This window comes from Strix uralensis, chromosome 4 (assembly GCF_047716275.1).
Source record: "Strix uralensis isolate ZFMK-TIS-50842 chromosome 4, bStrUra1, whole genome shotgun sequence".
Classification (NCBI taxonomy): domain Eukaryota; kingdom Metazoa; phylum Chordata; class Aves; order Strigiformes; family Strigidae; genus Strix; species Strix uralensis.
Genome location: NC_133975.1, coordinates 59,412,989 through 59,438,240, shown reverse-complemented (window position 1 = coordinate 59,438,240; position 25,252 = coordinate 59,412,989). Strand labels below are relative to the sequence as shown.

Below are 25,252 nucleotides of genomic sequence, written 5' to 3'. Positions count from 1 at the left end.
GTTCTCTATGTATGTATATATATATTTCTGGTATCCAACAAATTCTTAACATCAAGTAGGGTTTTGTCGCATGTATATATATGTATCTTTTATATATATACACACACAATGCATATAACAATATAAATATATTAAAAGTCTATACATTAAACACATAGACTTAATTCTACAAAACCAAGTTACAGATCTAAAGTTAAAAATTAATACTTTCAGTCAGAATCCCCCATCACCGGATTCTCAAATCAGCACAAACTTTCTACACCAGCATACAGAAGTGTGAAACAGTGATGCCAAGCAAGAACATCCAGGGCCTGATCCTGCAATGTGCAGTCAGGGGGAGTTTTGCTACTGCCTTAATTGACCCAGAACTGGGCAAAGACAAGGGGCCCTCAACAAAACTGGAACGATTAAGTGGAAAATCCTTCTTTCACCAATCCTTGTGAGGAGGTCATGATAATCAGGAAGCACAGCCCAAAGGACCACTGTAAGCTACACATTTTTAGACAGCAGGAACGGTGCCTGCTTCTTATAAGAAAACGTCAGTCTATATGTAATAGTCTCATATTTGGCAAGAGTTATGTACAGAAAGTGTGCACAAAAGTTTTTAAAAGAACTAGAATTTGGTTTGTGGATTGGTACCCTCGACACAAAATTGTCAAATCACTTCAGGACCATCTTGGTGAATTCAGACAATCTCGGTCTGCTACAGACAACATTTTTACATTTTCATTGAATTTTCTTCATCTTCCAGTCTCGTAAAAAACCCACATCAGCATGAATTTGTCATGTAAAGTCACTGTCAATCACCAATAACTAAAGTAAGGGTATGAATTGCTTCTCTTAACCCCTCCCCAACAAGGCTTGCTATTTAGGAAAGCATTTAAGTATATTACTACACAGGAATTATTTTGCTGAATCAGGGTCTTTGTAAAGTAATCATAGAGAGAAGCTGGACAGGCGTAGGAAGAGCTCCCTCTTTTGTTTGACTTAATTAAGTTCTGTAAAGAACTCTTTCCACCTATTTCTTCAGTTAACTACAAATATTAAACGCTGAGACTGAAGAAAAAAAACCACAGTAGAATATTTACCGTGCTCTGCCTGTTGATCTGGAAGTCTGTCAGTTTTCTTTCCACTTCCTGCTCTTCTTTACAGTTAACCCTGTCCTGAACATATTACTATGTTCTGAGGGATTCCACACGCCTTAAATCAGAGCTTTCATTACAAAAATCAAAAGAATTTTCACATGGTTCCACTTTAGCTCATCTGTGAAGCATCTAGAATTTAAATATAAAATTAATTTTAAAATTGTAATTTTAAAAAACCCACAAAATCAAACAGGATGTTTAGCAAGCAAGTTCATTTTGGTCCGAGTTCTCTTTTTAGCAAATCAAGACTGGGCTTTTAATGTTTAATAGATATACTTTCATTTTGCCCTCTTTTACAACCCTATCTTGCACATTTGATGATGTTATCTGAAACTGAATCACTCAAATGCGTTAAGGTCACCGGATCAGTTTCCTTCACACTGAACATCATCATAAAATTAGGTTAAAACTTTAACACTTCAAGTACATAATCCCTACTGCATTTTCGCGGCTTCTAAACGAGTGTGTTTTCCAAAAGGTCATGTTTTTCTAGCTGTGTTAATACAAGTTCTCCCCCACACTGCACAAAAGGAGAGCAGCCTGTGGTTTCGGGCACACTGCTCCCACAGGCCGCGTTTTCTCTGAGCCACCACACTAGCCAAGCCCCGACGGGGCTGGCACTGAACCTGCCCTCCCCTCCCGTCCGTTCAGCCCCATGGCCGCAGTATCTCCACGGCTGACTAGAAAATCAGCCTTTCAGTCTTTCCTCCAAAGCGCTATTGCTGTCTGCTTCACATTTAGCACCGCCACGTTCACCGCTTCTAACAGAGTCATCAAATAAAGGCTTTCCAGATAAAAAAGTCCTGGAGTTTTCGTATTATCTGATGGCCCCGGTACCTCCCCGGGGTGCCAGACAAACCGGCAGCCGGCTGCTCTCCCGGTTTGTACCTGGACAGGTTTGGAACTGGTCCCCCCGCACAACAACGGGCACCGTGACCTGCTGGAGATGGCGGCGTTGATCCCGTTGAAACAGCCCGTGTTGTAACGGGGTAGTGCCAGCCAGGCCGCGTTTTGCAATCCTGCCATCCGCAGGGGGGGGTGGAAGGCTCTGCCCGACTCTCCCCCCTCAGCGCCATCACCGATTTTCTCTCTAGCCCACCCCAGTCCCCCCCCGACAGGTGACTGTCGGCAGCAGCCCAGCAACAGGCGTTTCGGCCGCCCGTGACTCGCAGCCCCGCTCCCGCCGCACTCCCGCACACGGCTGCCCCCCCACCCCCGGCCATCCCCGGCAGCCCCCCGAGCAGCCCGGACCCCCTTGCCCTCAGGGCCGGGAGGGGGGGGGGGGGGCGGAGGCGCGGCCCGCTCTCCCTCAGGGCGGTGGCAGAAGGCCCCTCCCCGCCGGGCGGGCGGGGGCGGCGCCCGCGGGGACGATGGCGGCGGTGGCGGCGGGCCGGGCCGGGCCGGTGGGGCGCCGCGGGAGCGGGCGGGCGGCGGAGGCGGCTTAGCGGGCGGGCGGCGGGGCGCCGCTCGGCATGGCCCGCGCCCTGCTGCTGCTGGCGGCCTGCGCCTGGCTGGGCCCGCGGCCGGCGCGCTGCCAGGAGGCGCCGCACACCCCCGACTGGCGGATGACGCTGAAGACCATCCGCAACGGGGTGCACAAGATCGACGTGTACCTCAACGCGGCCCTCGACCTGCTGGGCGGCGAGGACGGCCTCTGCCGGTACAAGTGCAGCGACGGTGAGGCCGGGCGGCGGGGCGGGGCGGCCGGCACCCCGCCGGCCCGCGGCGACCCTTGCCCTCCCGCCCGCCGGCTCGCCTCAGGCGGCCTGGCCCGGCCCGGCCCGGTCAGACCGGCCGGGGCTGCGAGGGCGGGCGGCTGGCGGCAGCGCTGCTGCCGGTCCCGGGCGCCGCTCCCAGGGAAGCGGGGCGCCGCCACAGAGGGAACCTCGGTAGCAAGTTCTTGTACGCGTGTGCCTGTATATATATATATATGTATATGTATGTATAGAACACCTGCCTGGCGGCGGCTCCCCTGTCGTCGCCATCCCCGGGTGCCGCAGCGGGGTCCCGGCGGGCCATGCTCCAGAAAAGGGGTTTCTTGCCAGGCTTGTCACCGGCGCTGCAGGAGCGCCCCAGAGCGGGAGGTTCACGTAGACCCTCTTGGTCCCTCTCGGCTGAATCGATTTCCCTCCAGCCTACTGGCTTGGATTATTTGTTAAATCAGGAAACGAGTTTGGTGGTGGCACCCTGACTGGCTCCACAAGAGTGGCCAGGACACCGTGACATTTCCTCGCTGTAATAGAATACGCACTTTTCAAATACGTTTTTTCTTCTCCATTACTTTTAATTGCGGCCTCTGTTTGTTTCCAATATCAAAACAAGGTGGAGGGTCATTTTTTCAAACTAACTCCACAACCATCCTTAACTTGGAATGCAGAATTCCCTATCTTGCTGCACTCAGGGAGACATGACTTTAGCAGTCTCTACTAATTTAAATTTTATTAACGTTGCAGTTGTAGAAAACACTCTGTTTTTTAATGTAATCCTACATATTGTACACTTAACTGACACATCAATTTTAGTAACTCAGGCTCCTTTTTTTAACTTGGGAAGCTAACATTAACATTTGCTCCAGTGTCTTGCCCCCTTTTCTGAAAAAATGGTTAGTACCCTTAAGTGGTAATTTGGTAAGGATTGTTGATATTCAGGTGCCTGAATATATGTTTAGGTTAAAAGTATAACTGATACTGTCTTAAGCTCAAAAAATGCCTTTGGTGAGTTCTAATAGTACTAAAATTCTGTGCAAAAATTATTTGAGGCGTGATAAATTACCTTTTTCAGGATCAAAGCCTTTTCCTCGCTATGGATATAAACCGTCACCACCAAATGGTTGTGGATCCCCTTTATTTGGAGTTCAGGTAAGTATTTCCATTTTGGGGCTTCTTTGTGGTCTTTCATACATCAGCTTTCCTCGATATGGGTGTTTTTTTCCCTCCCCCTTTCTAAGGATGAGACAGCATCCATGTACAATGTCCCTGCTTTTATCAGCTCCAACACATGCTTTGGTGACAACATAGGGAAAATGTTAGTATTGTAAATGAACATAGCATAAACATTTTCATTATTGACATAAAATATGGGTATAAAATGGAATGTTGATGATTAATTTCTGATTTTTTAATGTTTGGTTTAGTGTTTTGTTCTCACAATCTTGAAGGTGTTGAATAACCCCAACTGTAGCCCTGTGAGAGCGGAGGCTTTGGCTCTGACTGTTGCTGTCTTTACTGACGCTAATCCATTTTCCTTAATGCTAGAAAGAAAATATGGCTTAGCTTATAAACTGGGTCTGGCTGGGATGGAGTTAACTTTCTTCATAGCAGGCTGCATGGTGCTGTGTTTGAGATTTTGGGCTAGCACAGCTTTGGGACTTTCTTTTTTTTCTCCACTCTGCCCATCCACCACCCCAGAGCGTCAGCTGGGGCTGGGCAGAGGTTGGCAGGGGACACAGCTGGGGCAGCTGACCCGAACTGGCCAGAGGGATATTCCGTACTACCAAGAGTCATACTCAGCAATAAAAACGGGAGTAGTGGAAGAAGGGAGGGGGATGGCGGTGGTAGTGTGTGTGTTTGGCTTCTAAAGTGGCTGTTGCTCAGACTGGCTGGGCGTCCGGCTGCTTGTGGGACGTGGTGAGTGATTGCTTTTGCACTGCTTATTTTGGGACATTTTTTTCCTCTTTCATTCATCTATTTAACTGTCTTTACCTTGACCCACAAGTTCTCTTGCTTTTGCTCTTCCTTTCTCTCCTCCATTCCGTGGAGGGGGTTGAGGGGTGAGGAAACAACTCTGTGGGTGCTTGGCTGCTGGCCGGGGCCAAACCACCACAGCTTACTAGAGGTGAATAGCAAAATACAGAGCTAAGTGAATGACAGGTAGATTGATTGCATTAGTTTTTAACTTCTAACCGTTACAGTCTATTCATAGGCTATATCTTTCTTAACTGGAATACCAACGGAGTGTGCGTGGGGGGATTTTCTTCACAGTTTGACATTGGTATCCCTTCAATGACAAAGTGCTGCAATCACCACGACAGATGCTACGATACTTGTGGCAATAAAAAAAATGATTGTGACGAGCAGTTTCAGTCCTGCCTCTCCAAAATTTGCAGAGATGTGCAGAAAACGCTTGGAATCTCAGAGAGCGTCCAGGGTGAGTGTGAAAAAGCCTTTCTTTTTTTTCAAGTTTAAATGAGCTTATTTGGCAAAGAATCTTTGTGCAGCACAGTAATGCCACGTTTTCATAAGCTGATGCCTTGTTCTGTCCCTCGGTCGTGCAGCCCAGACACTTGTACAGCAGAGCAATGACACAGCATAGGAAAGTGATTAGGGTTAAAACTAACCTTGAGTGGAAAAAATAATGCTTCCCATTTAGGAGTATGAATATGGGAATACAGCTTGATCAAAATGCATGTATAATTCTTGCCTTTACTGCAGCATAGCTGAATATTCACTGTTCTGCTGGGTGATTTCTAAATGTCTACTATGTGTGATTGCTAGTAAACTGTAAGAAAATACTGAATTGTTTCCTTTTATGAAATAAGATATTGGAATAATACATTGTCATAGTGGAAGTAGTTAATGCTATCCCTTTATGAATAAATTTTAGGTTATTTAGTAACAGGCCATATGATACTCCTGGTTGTTGGCCTGCATCTGATGAATACATGACATAACCACACTTTTTAACTTGGACAATGTCACTTTTACAGTAAGGAGTCCCACTGAGAGCCACAAGTTTTTCAAACAAGCCTGTGTTTGAACTTTGCAATTTCATTTCTGCAAATAAGTCATCACGTTAGTGTTTAGTGTCAGAACTGGTGAATATTTGTTCAGTTTTGTTGAGCTGCTGTTAACGATAGCAATCTCTGCATAAACAGGAATGCAAAAAGTGAGAGGGTAAACCAGCTCTTTTCATCTTTCTAAGACTAAGTGATGTTTCTAACACTGATAACGTTCCATATGCAATGAATTTTCTTGTTTGTTTTGTTTGGCATATGAAAAACCTTAACTCAACTTAATTGATTCTGTATTGGTTCAGTCTTTCATTTGACAATCTGTTTGCTATGCCCAGAGAAGATTGCTTCTTTCTTAGAATCATTCTCGGTTTGCCGGAATAATTTATGCTAGTTTCATATTCCATTCAAAGAGTACTTTTAACTGAATTCCTCTTCACTTGCAGCTTGTGAATCAACTGTTCAGCTGTTGTTTGATGCGGTTATACATTTAGGATGTAAACCATACCTGGATAGCCAGAGAGCTGCATGTATGTGTCATTATGAGGATAAGACAGATCTCTGAAAGAAGATACTGAGATATCATGGTGTAGAATAAAGTTAAAGACTCAGCTGGAATGAAGCAAGTGTTTGGTTACAAAGCTTTATGCTTTTCAGACAATAATACATTAACCACTGACATGAATGCACTGGTTTGAAAGTCACTATGATATTCTTCCTAATGTATAAAAGAAACAAATCTTCCTTCTCTCCCTTTATGCCAGATGCTTGGAAACTGAAATTAGTTTCCTTTGGTGTATGTCCACTCAGGGTATGCTATCGAAAAACACTAGTGCCATTTTAAAGTTTTTAAGAAAACCCCATAATGAGGAAATCGGAGGCACAGAAGAGTTGTATTGAATTCTCAGATGATTTTTAATATAGGTCAAATTTTAGATTTACTAGCAGTTGATCCATCTGATAGATTCAACAGGAAAGAGCATTTTGTGTGTGTTAATACAGCATCTTAAATAGCCTGTACTTTCATGCTTGTGGTACAGTTGCTTTCAGTTCTCTCTGATGGATGCAGTCCCATGGGTTTGTTTTTAAAGAAACAATAACAAACAAAAAACCCTAAGCCCTTAGCAAGGGTGTACATCTGCACTACATATTTCTACCTGATTCTCTATCAGCCTTCTGCAGCACTTTTCAGATCACATATGTTGATCCTGTTAAGGCCTGACCACTAAAATGAGCAGTTTGCAACCTAAGGATATACTTCTGATTTGAAAAAATGGTGGAATGTAGTTGCTATGTTATTTTAAAAATGACTGTTTATTTTTCAAATGAAACATTTTGTGTTGTGTATTATATGCATAGAAAGGATATATTGTTCAAAGAAATTGATTTATATTTGTCTTGTGGCACAACTTGGTTACTGTATTCATCTTTGCTTTCATTTAGCCTGTTCTGATGAAAACTAAAAGAAAGTTCCACAGTTAGGGTCAGTATGCCCAACAAACCTTTTTATTTAAAATGCCCTCTGTGAGGCTGACAGATATTTAAGCCTGTATTTCTGTCATCTGTTCCCACGACCTCTGTGAGGCTGAGAAACATCTGAGCCTGTACTTCTGTCATCTGTTCCCTCTCAGACTCCTCTAGCTGAAATCACCTGATAGATCTGAATTATGCGAGGTTTGTTCTCTGTAGTGATCTTTCATTGCTTATCTCCAGTTGTCAGTCCTTAGTTAACTTTTGCATTAGGTCCTCTGTCATAAAGATTAAGATTTGCTCTCCTGCTGCCCTGATTCTGCCTTAGAAATCCACAGGAAGACAGAAAATTAAAATATTGCATCTGTGAACAGGGAGTGGAAACCATGCTAAAAGCCTAATATTTACCAGACTTGTGGACTATAATGTGATTTCTCTTCTGGAAGTACTTTTATCTGTTTTTTCTTTACTAGTTGTTTGTGTTATTTTTGGTTTGTTTTTCACTAAAGTTTACTGTTCATGACAGTGAATCTAAGTGCCTCATAGAATAAAGTTCCTGCTACAGTTCTTTGGCCATGCTTCATGTTTTCATATTTGTAGATATGAAGTAGCGCTGCAAGAGAAGTATTACTATAGAGTTTTACAAAACCATGCTTGAAGAACTTGTTGTTCCTCTAAATTTGATGAAATTTATTTTCTGTCATAGAATTGAAAAAACTTCGAATTACCCTGGAATTCCATGGTTGGAACCCTAAAAGTCTTTTAGCACCAACGCGGGGAATGGTAATGGTTGCTTAAAATAAAGTACCACAGTGAGTCCAAAACACTGTAATTCAACGAGATGGCTGTTGAGTTGGGTAGAAATGAGCTTAAACTAAATGCTGAAATGAACACAGAAAATTTTCACTGTTGGAAAAAGCTGCTTTTTGTTCCCTTCTGTACTGACCTGTAATTATACCATGAAAGCCTTCCAGACTTTCCTTCAAACCATTTATAACACTAAAAAGAGCTTTAACACTGCTAGATAGAACTTTGATGGTTCTGCTTGCAAACCAGAGGAAGCATTTGACTTCTTCCAGGGTGTCTTTACTTAGTGTAAGCTTTTTCTGTAGCAGAAATCCTTGATTATAGTTATCTGCAAACTATACAAAATGCATTTTACAGGCCACAGCCCCAAAATGAAGGCTAGCTATCAGCCCCAGGATTAATCATACCATTTAGCAACTTTTTTTTTGTTTATATATATATATGGAAAAAATATAGTACTTGTCTTGGTTTTGGCTGGAATAGAGTTAATTTTCTTCCTAGAAGCTGGTATAGTGCTGTGTTTTGGATTTAGGATGAGAATAACGTTGATAACACACTGATATTTGAGTTGTTGCTGAGCAGTGCTTACACTAAGTCAAGGACTTTTCAGCTCCTCATGCTGCCCTGCCAGTGAGGAGGCTGGGGGTGCACAAGAAGCTGGGAGGGGACACAGCCAGGACAGCTGACCCCAGCTGGCCAAAGGGATATTCCATGCCGTGTGATGTTATGCTGAACAATAAAACTGGGGGGAGTTGGCCAGGGGGTGCCAGCCCGCTGCTCAAGGACTGGCTGGGCATCAGTCAGCGGGTGGTGAGCAATTGCATTGTGCATCACTTGTATATTTTATTATTTATTATTATTTTCCCTTCCTCTTCTGTCCTATTAAACTGTCTTTATCTCAACCCATGAGTTTTCCCTTTTTTCTGATCCCCTATCCCATCCCACTGTGGGGGAGTAAGTGAACGGCTGTGTGGTGTTTAGCTGCCTGCTGGGTTAAAACACAACAATACCATATATAGCAGCTCTTGGCATTTGACTCAGTACTGCCTGCTTTTATGCAGTCAGTAATACTCTTTAAATATTGCAGTGATTTTTTTTTTTTTTACAGGTTAAAGTCTTAATACAATCGCCTTCCTCAGGTTGTTTTGCTTTTCTGAATGATCTGAATAACAGCAGTGTGTCCACAATCAAATTTCCTTCTTCAAACTGCAATTCTGATACATCCATAATGCTTTTTCCAAAAATACCCACTTACGGTGGAGCTACAGCAACAATCTGAAAGTGTTTCAAAACATGTATAACATGTTTCAAAGCCTGTATAACAAAAACTTTCATATATTAAAATCAGCTGGAAATGTGCACCAGTCAAACGCTACCTTAGGGTTCATACATGCTGATCAAGTTACTGGTGACTCATCTGAACACAGCAGCTGACCAAGTATGCTCTTAGCCTCCCGCAAAACAAAGCGGGAAAGATGTCTGATTGTCTTATTAGTATCTAAGCAAACTTGGACTGAGTAACAGTTCTGACTGCTGAACAGAAAGCTCTTACAGAGTCCTCGATTTAGGTTTTACAGCTGCTACTTCACACCAGGATTCTCACTGCCAGTGGGTTTAGGGGCAGCTCCAGCATCAGCTGAGAGATTTGGGATTTGCAGTTTGAAAAAAAATGGATCTTCTTGATAAGAGCCTAAATGTTTCACAGTGGAAGACACTAAACTTTCACAATAGTATCATGTTCTAACTAAAGTATACACAGAGATAATGTAAACAACAGTTTTATCTTGATCTAGCTGCCTACTGGCAGTCTGAGGATAACAAATCCAAAGACGGGGAAAACAAGCAAAGGTTTTAGAAATACCCATGCTCCTTTAACCAAAAGGGAGACATCTTGTCTAAAAGATTTAGTCATGCAAGAAGCCTGTGTAAAAACAGGCCAAACAGACTGGATAAAAATGCCTAAAATCCCACCCTAAATCCGCCTCCTTTTGTGCTTGTAGCAGCAATCTCTAAGAGCTTATTCACACCGGAGTTTATTCTAGAGCCTGCCTAGAAATAGGCCGGATAGGAAATTCAGATCCATCCACGGTACAAATCTGCAAAGCTCTTACATAGAAGGATGTTTTTTGTCATTGGTTTTGGTTTACAAACTGTTGTTTCTTATGCAGTCAATCAGTGAATGTTAAGTAAAGCGCCATATAATGAAAAGGCTGGGAATATCAGCATTTGTTCAGATACCTTGGCACTCTCTTCAATGCCTTGGTGCTCTCCTCACAGTTCTAAGATCATGGAAGAGAACTGATGCAAGAATAGAGCAAAGCTGCAAAATTATCTACACCCAAACCTCTCAAGGGTTTATATGTAGGTGCCCAGAGGAAAATGCATTTTGAGTAACAACAGTCTTAGCAAAGCAAACAGTATGTGCCTTTAAAGGGACTTCTAGTAGAGTTTTGAAAAAAAATCTCAATTTAGGAAACTCATATTTCAGGGTGATGCCTTTGTATATGACAGTGCAGTTGATGAAGCACGGTCACTAAAGTACATATCACAGGGGTAAGGCATCACAAACTTAAAAAGTAACAGGAGGCCCTTCAGGAGACGTTGTAACACATCACCCTTTAAATCTTCCTGTTACGGCCGTCGGCCCTCGCAACCTTCCGAGCGGGGAGCTGCCACCCCAAGCCGCACGTTACGGATTTACCTGCAGGGTGCGGTGGTCTCCCCGCCCGGCCGCCGGGACCCTCGCGGCCCCGCAGCACTTGCCGCCGTCTCCCGCCCCGTTTCTCACAGAGGCGGCACCCGCCGCCGGAGGAACGGGCGATGAACGCCCTGCCCCCCAGGGGGGGCCTGGGCCGGGCCCAGGAGGCGGGCCGGCCCCGGGAAGGCGCGGCGCGGCCTCCTTTGTCCGCCGTCATGTCGGGCTCGGAGCGGCGGCGGCGGGCAGGTAGTGGGGCGGCGGGGGGGGACCGGGGAAGGGCGGCGTGCGGCGGGCAATGGCGGCCGCCGCCGCGGTTGTAGGCGCGGCCCTCGCCTCGCGTGTCCCCCGTTAACGGTGTCGGCGGTCCTGGCGACCGGGGCTTCGACGGGCCTTGTGGCGGCCGGGGCGGACACGGAGCCCATCGCTCCCCACGGAGGAAGAGCGGGGCCACCCCCTGCGGCGGAGCGGCGGCCGCCCCCGGGGGAGCGCTGCCCGCAGATCGCTGCCGGTCTTCGGGGAGAGCGCGGGCTTGGGTTCCTCTCAGACGAGGAGGAGGAGGAGGAGGAAGAGAAGGAGGAGGGGGAGCGGGAAAAGTGGCCGGCGGGGGAAAGGAGGGCGCGGCGGCGGAGGCGGCAGCCATCGCGGAAGTCGATTTGCGCCAAGGGGCCACCGCACCCCCTGAAAGTCCCCGTCCCGTCCCGCCACTGCTGCGGGAGGGGGGGTTTAACGGCGGAGAGCCCGGCCCCCGCCGCCCCGAGCCAGCCCGGCAGCTTTGTCAGAGCAAAACTAAAGCGGGGAAAACACCGTGGATAGGCGGAGTTCCGGAGTTCAGGTGCCCCGGAAGAACGGTGATGTGTAACGGGAGGACAAGAGAAGTGAGGAGCAGCAAAACGATGGGGGTTTGGTTCCCGAGATGCTGTCAGGCTTGCATACACATTTTTTTGTGCCATTTGGCTACTGGTATTTTCTAAATGCCACGTCCTGTGGCCCAAATGGTAGACCTATTGAGATTAAAATGTATCCAAGGGAAGATGCTGTCATAGCCTAGTGTAACCCAGTGCATACCTGATTTTTGATTCCTTTAAAACAATCTCATCTTCACGAGATTTAGGACAAGTAAGTAGTCCCATTGAGAGCAATCTGTTTTTAGAACAAGTCAGTGTAAGACAAGCAGAAAGTTTTTCATAAATCATAGTAATTTAAGTAGTGTTTATTTGAATGAAACTGCAATATGACAGTGGCAATGAAAACCTAAAGCCTGAGAACTGACTAAACAGGATTAAAAGAACAGGAAAACCATCTTTCCCCAGTTTCCTTTGGCCCAGGAGTTCTGTTCTGTGTCTACATGACAGCATTTTCTGTGTAAAAGTTTTGATGACTGTAACATTTTTATGTTCTGTTGTTTTTTTGGGGAGTGGATTGCCTGCCTACCCCCCCCCCCCCCCCCGCTTTAAGTTGAGGCAAAAGCATCAGCCATATCTCAGGTACAGAAGCAAAAATACAGTGTAAATTTAAACATACAGATGCACTTTTAAATATCCCTGGCTTCCTATTATCAAGAGTCACAGGCACATGTGGTGTTGCTATGTTCTATCTACACTCATTTTTCAGCACTTCGTTAGTCTGACCAATGTATTAACGTTTCAAGCAAACTGAAATAACTTTGTGTGTTCACGTTACTAGTGATTGTAAGACTCAACACCTGAAAGCATGATGGATATTTGCCAGTGGGAAGTTTACATCTAAATAGTAACGCTTAGAAGCATGTGACTTCCTCTGAGCCACTCCCTACTCTCCTGTGCTACAGTGCTCAACATAGAAGCTTCTGAAGCCCAAGTCTGGATTTCTGCAAGTCTTTATGAACTTTTCTCCTCTATTAATACATGGCTATGTTAGTTTGTTTGCAAAAGGCTTTAATCACATGTGAAAAACAGGTGAAAAGTAGTATTGTGTATACAAAGTAGTTTGTAAAATACATGTATGTTGTGACCCGTCTTCTCCTATAGTTGCAGGGCGTGTCCAGTTGGACAGCAGACCTACATTAACCACTACAGGTACAGTATAGTATTTAGTTTTTATAATGTGGTAGTTGGTTTCCACCAGTAGTAGCAGGAGCTATGATTTTATAGCCCATTGAGATGCTTAAGCGAAAGGAATAAATATTTTGGCCATTTGCAAGTCTTTAGTTCTGCACGCTCCGAAGATATGCATGTTCCCTGTTGTTCCCACAATATTACCTTTATGTGCATTCTGTTACTGGAGATACTTATGTCTATATAGTTTAGCAAAGAAAAGGTATAAATCTTGCATCTTCTCAGTTGTTGTTAGCTATGCATACTGTTACTATCTAACCTCAAAGAGAATGCTCAGCTTTACATTAGCAACATTCCTGAAATAAAAGAAACATCAGTCTATGTAAAATCATAACTACTGAGTTAGAGACTCTGTTTAAATAAATACAGCCAGCTAGTTATAGAAAATCATGATGTCTGAATATGTCTATATACAGATACAAAATACACATCTCGACCACCTAAAATTCAGACTGTTGGGAGTCAGAACTTTAAGAACAGCCTCCAAAAGCTGTGGGTGCAGACAAATGCTAATGAATCTGTTTAACTGCATGCCTCCTTACCTGATGTGTCAATGAGCTTTTGGTTCATATTAACAGCTGAACTTTAAGGCTGGTTGCACAAGTTCAAATTGTTTCTTTTTAATGAATGATTTAGTGGCTAAATCACTTTTTGATCTCTCTAACAGATGGAAATCAGAACATCACAGAAGTAGATGCACTTGACATAAGGTAAAGTTCTGATGGCAATGACAGAGAGATGGCCCATGGCATTGAGGGCAGTGCAGGCTTTTCTGGTTTTTGTTAAGAATATGACTGGATTATTCAACTCGATTCCACCCACTTACAGAACACTTTTCTAGTTTTAGCTACATCAGATGTAGAGCCACCCTTATCATGAAGGCATGCAGAAGGGACTTTTTAGGAGTGAACTCCTTTTATGTTAGGCAACGTGCAGAGACTGTGGCAAAAATACCATCACAATCTAAGGAACAATTGGGCAGACTACGTGATAGAGTGTAGCACTCTTCTTCTAGAAGGAAGGTAAAGGGACCACAGGATAGTGATTCCATTAGTTTTTCCTATTCCACTTTACAACATCATCTAGCCCTGGAAAAGGTAAACTACCTGCCTGATAAATTCCTTTGCCTTATGCACTCAGTGAATACAGCTGTGCAGAGGAGGAACTATATAGGGAACCATCTTTTAATGGTCATTCACAGGATCCAGGGACCTAACTGTCCGAAATCCCTACTAGTACTAGGGATTCTAGCCGAATCCTAAGGAAGATAAATTGCCAAAGTCCAAAAAAACTCCGGTACTGGTGAAATAGAATTCATAATTGCAGGGCTGAAGTTTATCATCTTTGCATTTTATCATGTTAAGTGTTCAAACTGGGGGAAGTGTGATGAAGCACCCCACTTAACTTTTCTTATTGGTTATCCAGCCAACAATTGTACAGACTTTGAACAGACATACAGAATTCATGTTCCCTGTTCGAATTCTTACGCAGATGTTACAAAAAGATGTTTTATTAAGGGGCTGCTTATAATCAAGTGGAGAAGCAGAAACAGTTTATGGATCACTTTGGCCATTTTGTAGTGAAACAAAAGCATTTTGCTGATGAAACTGCCATCTTAAAGTAATGGCTGCAGGCAAATACTCTAATCAACTTCTTCCACCAATTGCACCAAAACTGAACATTTCATAGCACGAAAAAAACAGTAACATGCCAAAAATGACATCTCTGACTAGAGCCAGTCCTAGGGCAGCATGACCTGGACTGTCATTCTGTGCACATATGACACTGGCCTTGTCTATTGCCAGAAGCATTTTAGTTTCTGTTTTCCACAGATAACTCTGTCTACAAAAGCAGTAAGATTATCTACTTTGTCTCTCAAAATACAGCCATGCCAACACTTGGAAACAACCTTTTGGGTCCATAGCATGCTATCAGAGACTTCTATGTTGTGTTTTGCTCATAAAACAAAATTGTTGAATGCTACTCCAAACACACAGGTGCTCCATACATTTGTTGCCACGATAGTTTAAAGTCCTCTACTTAGAAGCTGGGTAGGTCATTTGTTCTGTCCTTCAGAACAACACTGTCCTTCAGCTTTAGGATTTTGTTGGCTGGTTACTAAAATCTTAGATGAACAATTGTATTGTCACAGTTTTTATTATTTAGTGTAAATAATAGAAATTTGTTCACCTTTTGCAAGATACACTATGTGTAACACCTCATCACCAGTTTATAGTCTATTGCTTATGATGCAGCACTCAGTTTAGTTAGAAGAACTTGAAGCAAATCTCAGACAGCTACAATTCCAAATAAGTACATATGCACTATCCAGTTATGTTAAAACAATATTTAGCTAAATATGTAACATAGAGAATTGGAGCCAAGTCTAAAGTGCACTATTACATGCCCTACTGTGTTACTAATGAGACAGCCTCCTGACAAGAGAAAATAAAAACACATGGTAGAGAAACTGTTCAACCTACCTGATAGAGCCTAGTACGCACCCAACACTTGTTTTTAGTGAATTGCTTAACATTCCCAAGCTTTTCAAAAACACCTAGCGATTTAGGCTCTTCCTAAAATACTGCACATTTTGAGATCTTGTCTTCTGAAATTAGATCCTCCAAGTCTCTAGTCAATTAAAAAAAAATCTCAGCCAGCAGGAATACAGGAAAGGAATTCAATTAGCCATTAACTCATTTATGAAGAAAGTTTTCCATCTCTGGCAACAGACAAACATTTGATCCTGCAATGCAATACAAAATGAACCATCAAAGAAGAGGAATTGCGTTAATCTTCAATCATGAGCACTTCTTTTGGCATTTACGGCTTCCAGACAGACGTGGGACTCTTGCAGATAGAAACAATCTGAAACGCAGGTAAGAAACTTGGTTTCTCTACTGAAGCTTAAAAAGCTAAACTTCAGAAATCATGGTCAAATAAGCAGTTTCCTGTAAGTTTAAGTACAGAGCAAAAGATTTTGCAGACATAAGCACCTATGCAACGTTGGCAAAAAAAGCCATAATAAAAAAAGCTTCAAGGCACATTCCTTTAAGTCACAGAAACTGCTGGCACAAGTCCTATGATTTCAGTGAGTCCAGAGTTCTCTTAGGACAAACTCCTTCAAGTAACTTTGGGTATTACACCTGCACTTGACACCGGTTTGAGTTCAAAATAAGCCTTAGTAGTTTTTTTCATAAGTAATGCATAAACACAAATATTCATTCTCTCACAGGGAAAGCAACTGAGTTGGTAGAAACTGACATATAATTTGAGCAAGATTTTTACTAATAGTGATGTGTTTTAACAATAGTTTGACAGACCTTGGATTTGAAGTCAGACATTTTGATGATCTGAAAGCAGAAGATGTGCTGCAGAAAATTTATGAAGGTAGGAGTCTATATATTGGTAATGCCTAACTATTTGTAGCAGAATTTCCAGATTTATTTTCTTCTGTTCTCTCTGTTCATCTAACTTAAAATAATTTTTGTGCACAAGGAAGTTGTTTAACATTAGAAGGACTTAGGAGTTAGACTTCAGATTATTTTATTGCAGTGCAAGTGAAGCTTCTGTGGAGAGAACTAATGAAGTCACTAAGAGCTGAAAGAAAGTACCTGCAGCTGGGAGAAGTTAATAACATTCTTTTTACTTTTAGTGGCACTTACCTTCAGCCATGTTGAATCATTGCACCTTCAAATTACACTATCTGAAAACAGGCTTCATTTGAAAAAGGACTGATCAGAGATTAAATTATATTATACAAATTACAATGTTTTTTAAACCTGAAGATCACTGTTCAGTCATCTAAACACCACTTGACTATTTCAGCCTCTAAGGATGACCACAGTAACGCTGACTGCTTTGTTTGTGTGTTCCTGAGTCATGGTGAGAATGATCATGTTTATGCATATGATGCCCAAATCAAAATTGAGGCAATCACAGACATGTTCAGAGGAGACAAATGCCAGAGTCTGGTAGGAAAACCGAAGATATTTATCATTCAGGTAAGGTGTCTGTTTCTGAATTCAGTGGAGTTAACACTGACCTATGTCTTTTTGTAATACAGAAGTCAGTTTTTCCAATACAGTGTTTTCACAAGGGAAAGTATTCACATCTTTAAAAAGAGAAGGCATGGAAAACTATTCCTTAAAGGCATTTAAGACAAGGATTGTTCTCTTTTAAAAAAACCCTTTATGTACACAAGTGTTAATAGTATGATTCTAGCTGTATTTAAGAAGTAATTTTATGAAGAGCAACCCAAATTAAGCCCATGTTAGATTGACTGTCAGTGTATATTTAATGGCAGAGAAGACGGTATCTTTTTTTTTTCTTGAGAAAGTTGCGTACAGCCTCAGCTCAGTTCCTACTGTTCACACCTCACAGCCCTATGCTTGGCTGTAGAAGGCAATCAAACCTTTCCTTCCGTGTTTCCTTCTCGGCAAGTCCCTTTACTTGATAGAAGTTGTTTTTTGTGGTGGGTTTTGGTGGTGATGATGATTTTTTTGTTTTGTTTTGTTTCTGTTCTGTCCGTGATGAATACTTGGTATCTCTGTAGAATTTAAAGAATCAATTTAAGGCTTTATTGTCTCAGAAATATTGTTTGTGCTAAGCAGTCAAGTAAAGCCCATATGTAACCTCCTGTTTCACTCCTTGGTTCACAGGGTAAGTTGGAAGGGACCTCAGGAAGTCTCTGGTCCAGACTCCTCTTCAAAGCAGAGTCAGTTATGGGGTCAAACCAGGTTACCCAGGGCTCTATCCCATCTTTATGCAGATTACAATTAGCAAACTCACAGGAGAACCTGGCCTTCAGCAGGTTGTAATTGTAGTAGTTTATAGAGTAATTCTAAGAATTACTTTTTTTTTTTTTCCCCCCCAAATGAAAGCTTCCTTAGACACAAGGCCACTGCACATTGTTAATTCATCTTTCATTAGGACTCATTCAGCTTTGATTTTTTTTTTTCACCAGTTGCCAAAGATGGGAAAATATTTACTATTTCAATTTTAAGTTATAAGTAATACTTGGAAACATAATATATACTTATCAAAAAGCTAATTAACTTAGTTCAGTTCATCAACTGAGTTCTTTTACAGCACTACTGGCAGCATGTACCTTTGGAAATCAGAGGAAATGGCAAGAATGAAACTTCATCACTGTAAATGAAAGAAAATTTTCATGTTTCTTCAGTGGTAGTTCTTAAGTAATGCTCCTTACTTACTTTGTATCTTTTGAATGTTTTGTTACCTTCTTAACCTTCACGAATAGCCTTTTTGCAACACTGACAATACTGGGCCCACTTAGTGGCTTCTCACAAAAACACTCCCTCAACTAACACATTTGAAACCGAACTAAGCGTGGAAGTGTAACAGCATATGATGATAGCTGTGCTTCAGAGCATTTATTCAACACTGCCTTGCCAACAGGCCTGAGGGAGGTGATTCTTCCTCTCTACTCAGCACTGGTGAGGCGGCATTTGTAGTACTGTGTCCAGTTCTGGGTTCCCCAGTACAAGAAAAATGCGGACTTAGTAGAGTGAGTCCTGCAAAGGGCCACAAAGATGAGTAAGGGACTGGACCATATCTCATATGAGCAGAGGCTGAGAGAGCTGGGACTGTTCAGCTTGGAGATGGCTCAGGGGAATCTTACCAATGCTGTAAACACCTGAGAGGGAGCCAGGCTCTCTTCCGTGCTGTCCAGTGACAGGACAAGAGGCAACTGGCACAAATTAAAACACGTGAAATTCCATCTCAACACAGGAAAATGCTTTTTTACTGTGAGGGTGGTCAAACACTGGAAGAGGTCACCGGAGAGATTGTGAAGTCTCCATCTATGAAGATACTTGAAAACTGACTGGACAAAGTCCTGGACAACCTGCTCTAGCTAGGGGTGTTGGACTAGGTGATCTCAAGAGGTCCCTTCCAATCTCAGCAATTCTGTGATCATCTCAGAGCTTTTACTGAACTTTGTCACCAGTGTTTTAACTGATAGAGAAGTAAGTGGGTCTTGAATCCAGACTCATGGTAACGTGGAACACCTAACTGAACAGAAGTCGCCCCTGGTAGTGTCAGAAGTATCATATCAACATAGGTGAGCTTGGCAGCAGTGAAAGAATAACAATACTTCTCACCAACAGGCATGTCGAGGTGATAAACATGATGATCCGGTTATTGCTCAGGATTCAATAGACAGTAGCAATGAATCCATTGTCAATGAGACTGAAGTGGATGCAGCTGGTGTCTATACTCTGCCTGCTGGCGCAGACTTTATCATGTGCTACTCTGTGGCACAAGGTAAGTTCTAATATTTTACATGTGATGTCTGATACTTCACTGTAACAGCTTGAACACTTCCTCATTTCGCAGTCAAAAGAATGAGTACTGTTCCAGGTCATCTGTTTTACATGTCTGGTAAGTGACATCTTGTCTGGGAAAGAGCCTCACATGTTAAGGAAAAAGTGAAAATAAACTGTCAAGGTTGCAGTTAATTTGCCAAGGAGAAACATTCTCATCAATCTTGCTGCTGAGCTGGCTGCTGACAGCAAGCATTCCCCTCTTCCAGGACTGTAGGATCCTGGTGGCTTATAAATTTCCCTGCACTATATGGCTGTCCTCTCCAGTCCTCCATGTATCTTGTCCTCAGTCCCATCCGCTCTCTTGTAATGTGCAGAAACAATTGTAAGCTACCAGTTCCTGAACCGTGCTCCTCTTGGCTGAGCACTGTAAGTGATCTCAAAGCCATTTCCCATCTACAGTTTCCAGTGAAATAATGTAATTGGCAAAGTAAGATTTACACCCATTAGTAATGCACCCTTATGGATGCAGCTAGCGAGCAGTAACTCTCAGGAATATTTTTCAAGTGGCATCACTACTTACATTTGGATATAATTTTATGTTCCTGTCCTACAATAGGTTACTTTTCTCATCGTGAAACTGTAAATGGCTCCTGGTACATTCAAGATTTGTGTGAGACACTTGGAAAGCATGGCTCTTCCTTGGAGTTCACAGAGCTTCTTACTGTCGTTAACAGGAAAGTATCTCATCGCAAAGTGGATATGTGCAGAGACATTAATGCTATAGGAAAAAAACAGATTCCTTGTTTTGCCTCAATGTTAACTAAAAAATTGTATTTTCACCCAAAATCTAAGTAGATTGTTACTTAACAATGACAACCATTAACTAGTACTCACTGCAGAAGTGAAAAACACACCATCTTAATTTAGGAGACTAATATTCTACAAGATTGTTTGCAAAACCACTGGCATCAAATGTTATAGTTTGTATACATAATCTTAAAGCAATTTTAAAGCTAGTATTACAGCTCTGTTCATCTCAGGGAATTTGGGAAAAGTTGACTGGTGCAAAACTATTAAGAGGTGCTCAGATTTTACTGAAACTGATACTCTGGATTACTTTTTTTCTTAAAAGTTTTTTGCTTGATTACTATCTAACTATGGCACATTTTACTATTTCCAAAATATTTCAAATGTTGCATTAGATTGGCTTATTTTACTCCAAGAGCACAGTTTACAGGGAATATGTTTGTAGGGCATCTTTTATCTGTGGACAGCAGTACCCACCTTCCAATTTTTGTGGATTTATTGAGCTTTTTAGACATTTTTTACATTTTCTCTCAACACTAAAAAGGAACTTAATTCCTCGAGTACAACTGTAGCATTAATATAGATAAAGGGCTTCTTTCTGCTACATATCATTTATGTTTAGGGCACAATTACAGCTTGCTGGTGCTTTGCATTCTTAGGAGAAAAGCAAGCAGTAGTGAAACGAGACCATGTACAGCTTGCTTAGCATGACTTTGGGTAGGCTCGCCTTGTACACATCTCTAAAGCTAAAGCAAATCATTTCAAGGTTGTAGACTCACAACTGCTGGACATCTCTAGGCAGCTCTGCAAAATACAAAATATGCAAACCTTCATACTTCAGGCCTCAGTGTTGGATCAGCCTCTTCCCCTCCTCGGCCCTAGGGGAGATCAGCCATCATACTCTGTCATTGTGTACATAAAAGCAATAGCGCATTTGTCACCACAGGACATTTCACCATGGGATTGTTACTACTCCAGCAGAAGCAAACATTTATTTTTTACATTATTGGTACATATGCTTAACTCTGGGGGACAATGAAGAACTCAGACTGACAGAAGTGTCTTAATCCACTTTCCTGGGTATAAAATAATTGTTTTACTCCTTCTGCTTTAGGTAAATCTTTCCATATACTATGTTCTGAATCACAGATACTAAGTCTTACTGTGGCTTACTTTTAAGCTTTGTATAAATCATGTATGTTTGAATGTTTTGATAAATTCTTTCAATAAAATGCAACACAAACATAAATGATTTTATAGTAAATGAGTTTGATATATCTTACTTTTCCAGCAATATTTACTAAAAAAGCTTACTTGTGATGTAAGTCTAACCTCCACCAGTGGTGTTACACCAGCAGAGTCAATGCATAGAGCTAGGGAAAAGGAAACAGTAATTTCAGGAAAAAAATCCTTAATTCTCAATGCGCAAGTTAATCTATGAGCTACTGTTGTGCTATAGTACTAAATGGTACTAAAAAGACAGCCCTTGTTCTATAAAACATGCCTGCCGTTTTACTCGCAGGCAGAATGCCTCCATTTTACTAATGGGATTTGACAAATATCTTGAACTGTGCTTCAGCAGCTCCTTCATAGGCTTAAAAAAAACCAAAACCAAACAGTCAAGTGACCAAATAATTTTTATAGATATTTACTGCAACTTTCAAAACGATAGTGGTCAAAAATATCCAGTTTCTATAGAGTAACTAAATGTTCGTGTCAGCTTTGAAAGGGCAATTCTAATATATACAAAACCAAAGTCAGTCCTTGTCATTGATTTCCTGGATTGGAAGCCTCAGGTGCAGAGGTTGACGCAGACGCCTCAGGGATTCTTCTGCCTGCCAGTGCAAGAAAGAGTGAGAGTTCATCCTTCTGCAGCCCTCCCTTTTCTCCTTCTCTTTCACACACCCAGTAGTTTTCCTTTCTCAGGTCTTACATTGGTCTTACACAAGAAACCAGACCAATCAAATGGAGGACACCAAACATTTCCAGGCCTGCTCAGGTCATTCAGCCAGTCTCCAGAGAGAAGCATGTGCCCTGCTCACCCACACCCCAAGGTATTATTTTCCTGACATTACAATTACAACGTTCATACTCACAGGCTACTGAAAAAGCATCAAACTGTAGCCTTATGTCAATTGTGGCTCATGAAATGATAACCTGAACCTTGGGTCCTGAACTAAAATCAGGGCTAATTTCAGTTTTCTTCTATGAGGCATTGAACACAGGGCTGGGTGAGATGGGATGGGGGAGTAAGAATCGAGTAGTGAGAGATCTGCTACACTTTTTCATGAAGACCACAAAGTTTCTCCTAGGCATACAATATGACCTTTTCCATCCAGTCACCCATGTTCTGGAAATCTTAAGACTTTTACCTAAGGAATAGGATTAAGATGTCAAATGCTAAACTCTGCAAGACAGCCACCTTCCAAGGAAGGGAGGAGATTGTGTTACCACAGCAGTGCAGCAAACACACTGTCTCCAAAAGCAATGCAGCTATTCTATGAAAATGGCCAAGAATGCAACATATTAGAGTATGCAAAAAATGGATGTGTAGGGCTGATAAACTGACTTACTTGTTTTAAATTAAATTCATGAAGGTCTCTCATTCTGATGACTTACTGAAGTGGTTTATACATCAATGGAAAACATTGTATGGTTATTTGAACAGCTGAAACTGGCGGATAAGCAATACACGGTTTTGAATGTTAAGTAGCAAACCCTGAGGTCAACTTTCTGTTAGTTGAGAGTTTACTGAAAAAGTCTTAAGCCAGATGCTACCACATTATTTAAGAACTGTATTTAAATACCTCTGCTAGGTCTTGTTTGAGCTTGTTGTATCGTTCCACATTAAAATGCTGGGTTTTGGATTTCCGATAGAAGTAGTGGAGAAACTGCCTGTCTTTAGCATCAGGATAAATGTAGTCCTGGTGAAGAAAGCAGGGCACGTATTTGGGGTTAGCAAGAAAACTGGGTAGAGGCCAGAAGATTATCTGTACAACTGAGTTTTCAATAGAAATTCAGCCTGTTTCAGGAAGATTCATCAAGTTCAACACACACATATGTTCTGTTGAGGCTACATAGGAAGTTATACGCTTATAAGGGCCTTTTAGACACCTGGTAGGAAACTTCTATTGCATCTAAAGGAATTTTCAATTATAATAAAGACATAGTGTGATCTTCATGACTGGACCCACCTGAGTCAATGGACACTAACTCCAAGGAGTCAGAGAAAGCTCAGCTACTATTTCTCTAAGACTTATTTAAAAGCCTCAAGCAATGGTGCCAGCAGCTGTTCCAAAAAGCCAAGTAGTAATCTCTTTATCTACTCATATACAAAAAGTAGGGATGCCTTTGCCCTTCTTAAAAATCACTGAGAAGGAATAAAACTTGCATTCAGAGCCAGCTCTTCATAAAAACAGACACATCTCCCATTTTCACTAAAGGAACCTGACTTTTCATGAGGTTTATAGATCCACTGGTATTGTGGAAGGAAGTGTTGGTTACTCTTCCACATACCTCCATAACAAAAGAGTTTTGCATCACAGAAAGTTCAACATCAAGATGGTCTCTTTGGGAGTAAACTACAGAGCTAAAACAGGAAAAAGAAACATTTCTCGAAGTCTTACATGATTTCTGGACAACTGTATGTGCAGCTCAGTTAAGATCTGTTTTTTTGTTGCTCAGCAAACTTTTTTTTTCTTCTAAACAACGCCTGTTTCCTGCTCTATTTCAGCTGTCCTAGATTTACTTCCACTCATTCAACATCAAGGAAAAGCAGATTATGAGGAACAAAGCAATATAATTTTTTCAGGCACTAAATTAGGTATATTTCAGTAATGTAACTGCCAGAGTTCCAAACGCTTTGGTACCCTGCACCATTTATACATAAACTCCAGCAAATGCAAGCTACTGTTCAATGATTTGCTTCAGTAAGGCAGGGTTCACAAACTGGCACAGCAGTACGACCCTTTACAGCAATGAGCAAGGTGACGTTTACTACTCGAAGTGATCTACAAAACTTTAAAATAAATGGGCAGACTTCTTTCATCACTTTTCATTGCCTAGGTTATGAAATCTTACAGACAGTAGTTATGCTCAGTAGCTGGTCTGCAGTTCATGTATAACAGTACCTGGCTTGATTCTGCATAATGTAACATTTCTATCCAGTCCCATTAGGGATCAAACAAGTCCCTGTCTGATGGCAAAACTACTTATTGAATTATATTTTCCTCAGAACCCAAACATTGCGATTTTCAGAGTCAGTTTTCCTCCTTTACAATACTCCAGACATTTACAAAATGAGAACTTACCTGTTTAGTAAGAACAAAGTAGGCATAGAAAGCCATGGCACTCCCGTAAGTGATGAAGTACGTGACTGGCTCCATGATGTCCCAAGAATAGACCCACCATGTGAGCCACGCCAACGCTCCCCCTTGCGTTGACATCAAAGCTAAGCCAACCCACAGAAGCCTGGAGGTCTTTACCTCTGCACTGTCCATGATTCTGGCTTTCATCTAAGGGAAAGAAATATAGAAACCTGTTCAAGTAAACATGAGTGCTCCTCTGATGAGCAGACCCTCAACTATGCTTTCTCTTGCTGGGCTAGATCCTTTTACTAACTCCTCTTACCAACTTACCCTGCTGATAAAGAAAAGGACTGAAATCCAAGGGCAACCAGATCTCCCGGTTATTGTGCACCAAGAAATGCTGCTTTTAATCTCCCTTCCCACTACTAGGAGTTTATGTCTACTGGATTTCCATTTACCATTCAAGGCAGCTCTGGTTAATGCTGAGGCTGGTCCTCACAAAGCAAGTCTGAAGCCAAGGAAAAGTTTGTCCATTTTGTCAGGCTTTCTGGTGTCCTCCTCTCATGCTGGGTTTGCTTAGCCTGCCCTAGATCAACATTCATACCTTCCCTTCTTGGATTCTGGCAACCATTAATCCAAACAATTTGCCTTGCTGCCTTGGTGAAATAGGAAATCCTAGCCTAAGCCACAGATGATTTCTACCTCACTATTGTGTCTTCTGGAACGGGTATTCAGAACTCATACAGCAACAGGTGACTAAGTGGACTTTCAATTCCAATACTAGCCATGCTGAGGCTTGTTCATGACAGCTTTCTCCAGGTGTTGTGGTTTTTACCTAGGGAATGTGCATAGTGGGAGGGAAAACAACTGAATTGAAAATAATTTGAATTTACTCTCTTTTACATA

The 25,252-nt window shown here is 42.1% G+C and overlaps 3 protein-coding genes and 1 long non-coding RNA gene across 7 annotated transcripts in view; 2 read left to right on the top strand and 2 right to left on the bottom strand.

The window, feature by feature from the left end:
* Nucleotides 1–2,536: 2,536 nt before the first annotated feature.
* Nucleotides 2,537–9,510, top strand: PLA2G12A (phospholipase A2 group XIIA). Of its 3 annotated transcripts, XM_074866912.1 has the most exons (5): nt 2,537–2,822; nt 3,927–4,003; nt 5,126–5,291; nt 8,051–8,127; nt 9,260–9,510. In XM_074866912.1, the coding sequence occupies exons 1-5, from the start codon at nt 2,618–2,620 to the stop codon at nt 9,428–9,430; spliced, it is 696 nt and encodes a 231-aa protein (XP_074723013.1). In that variant the 5' UTR covers nt 2,537–2,617; the 3' UTR covers nt 9,431–9,510. The 3 variants fall into 3 exon arrangements, with proteins under 3 accessions (XP_074723013.1, XP_074723015.1, XP_074723014.1); XM_074866914.1 differs by lacking the exon at nt 9,260–9,510 and having other exon boundaries at nt 8,051–9,053; XM_074866913.1 differs by lacking the exons at nt 8,051–8,127; nt 9,260–9,510 and adding an exon at nt 6,321–7,911.
* A 1,440-nt stretch (nt 9,511–10,950) lies between these two features.
* On the top strand, nt 10,951–21,291 carry CASP6 (caspase 6). Its single transcript, XM_074866911.1, has 8 exons — nt 10,951–11,095; nt 12,856–12,903; nt 13,610–13,652; nt 15,675–15,821; nt 16,256–16,332; nt 16,771–16,946; nt 19,074–19,230; nt 19,849–21,291. The coding sequence occupies exons 1-8, from the start codon at nt 10,972–10,974 to the stop codon at nt 20,085–20,087; spliced, it is 1,011 nt and encodes a 336-aa protein (XP_074723012.1). The 5' UTR covers nt 10,951–10,971; the 3' UTR covers nt 20,088–21,291.
* Nucleotides 15,627–19,864, bottom strand: LOC141942855 (uncharacterized). Its single transcript, XR_012628758.1, has 2 exons — nt 19,813–19,864; nt 15,627–15,810 (listed from the first exon to the last, which is right to left on the bottom strand). It is a non-coding gene; the product is annotated as an uncharacterized LOC141942855 (long non-coding RNA).
* A 367-nt stretch (nt 21,292–21,658) lies between the features above and the next one.
* MCUB (mitochondrial calcium uniporter dominant negative subunit beta) overlaps nt 21,659–25,252 on the bottom strand; it is a 52,579-nt gene continuing 48,985 nt past the window's right edge. For both annotated transcript variants that reach the window (XM_074866909.1, XM_074866910.1), the window contains exons 6-8: nt 24,350–24,553; nt 22,847–22,963; nt 21,659–21,874 (exon numbers count right to left, since the gene is read on the bottom strand). In XM_074866909.1, coding sequence (XP_074723010.1) covers nt 21,797–21,874; nt 22,847–22,963; nt 24,350–24,553 — 399 coding nt within the window. In that variant the 3' untranslated portion in view covers nt 21,659–21,796. The remainder of the gene's footprint in view (nt 21,875–22,846; nt 22,964–24,349; nt 24,554–25,252) is intronic.

Bases quoted from the DNA above. Each gene is read 5' to 3' on its own strand.
- CASP6 (XM_074866911.1), top strand. From the start codon at position 10,972: ATGAACGCCCTGCCCCCCAGGGGGGGCCTGGGCCGGGCCCAGGAGGCG. The intron at 11,096-12,855 runs GTAGTGGGGCGG...CTTCTCCTATAG, and splicing joins GGAGCGGCGGCGGCGGGCAG to TTGCAGGGCGTGTCCAGTTG. The intron at 19,231-19,848 runs GTAAGTTCTAAT...GTCCTACAATAG, and splicing joins GTGCTACTCTGTGGCACAAG to GTTACTTTTCTCATCGTGAA.
- PLA2G12A (XM_074866912.1), top strand. From the start codon at position 2,618: ATGGCCCGCGCCCTGCTGCTGCTGGCGGCCTGCGCCTGGCTGGGCCCG. The intron at 5,292-8,050 runs GTGAGTGTGAAA...TTTCTGTCATAG, and splicing joins AATCTCAGAGAGCGTCCAGG to AATTGAAAAAACTTCGAATT. The intron at 8,128-9,259 runs GTAATGGTTGCT...TTTTTTTTACAG, and splicing joins TAGCACCAACGCGGGGAATG to GTTAAAGTCTTAATACAATC.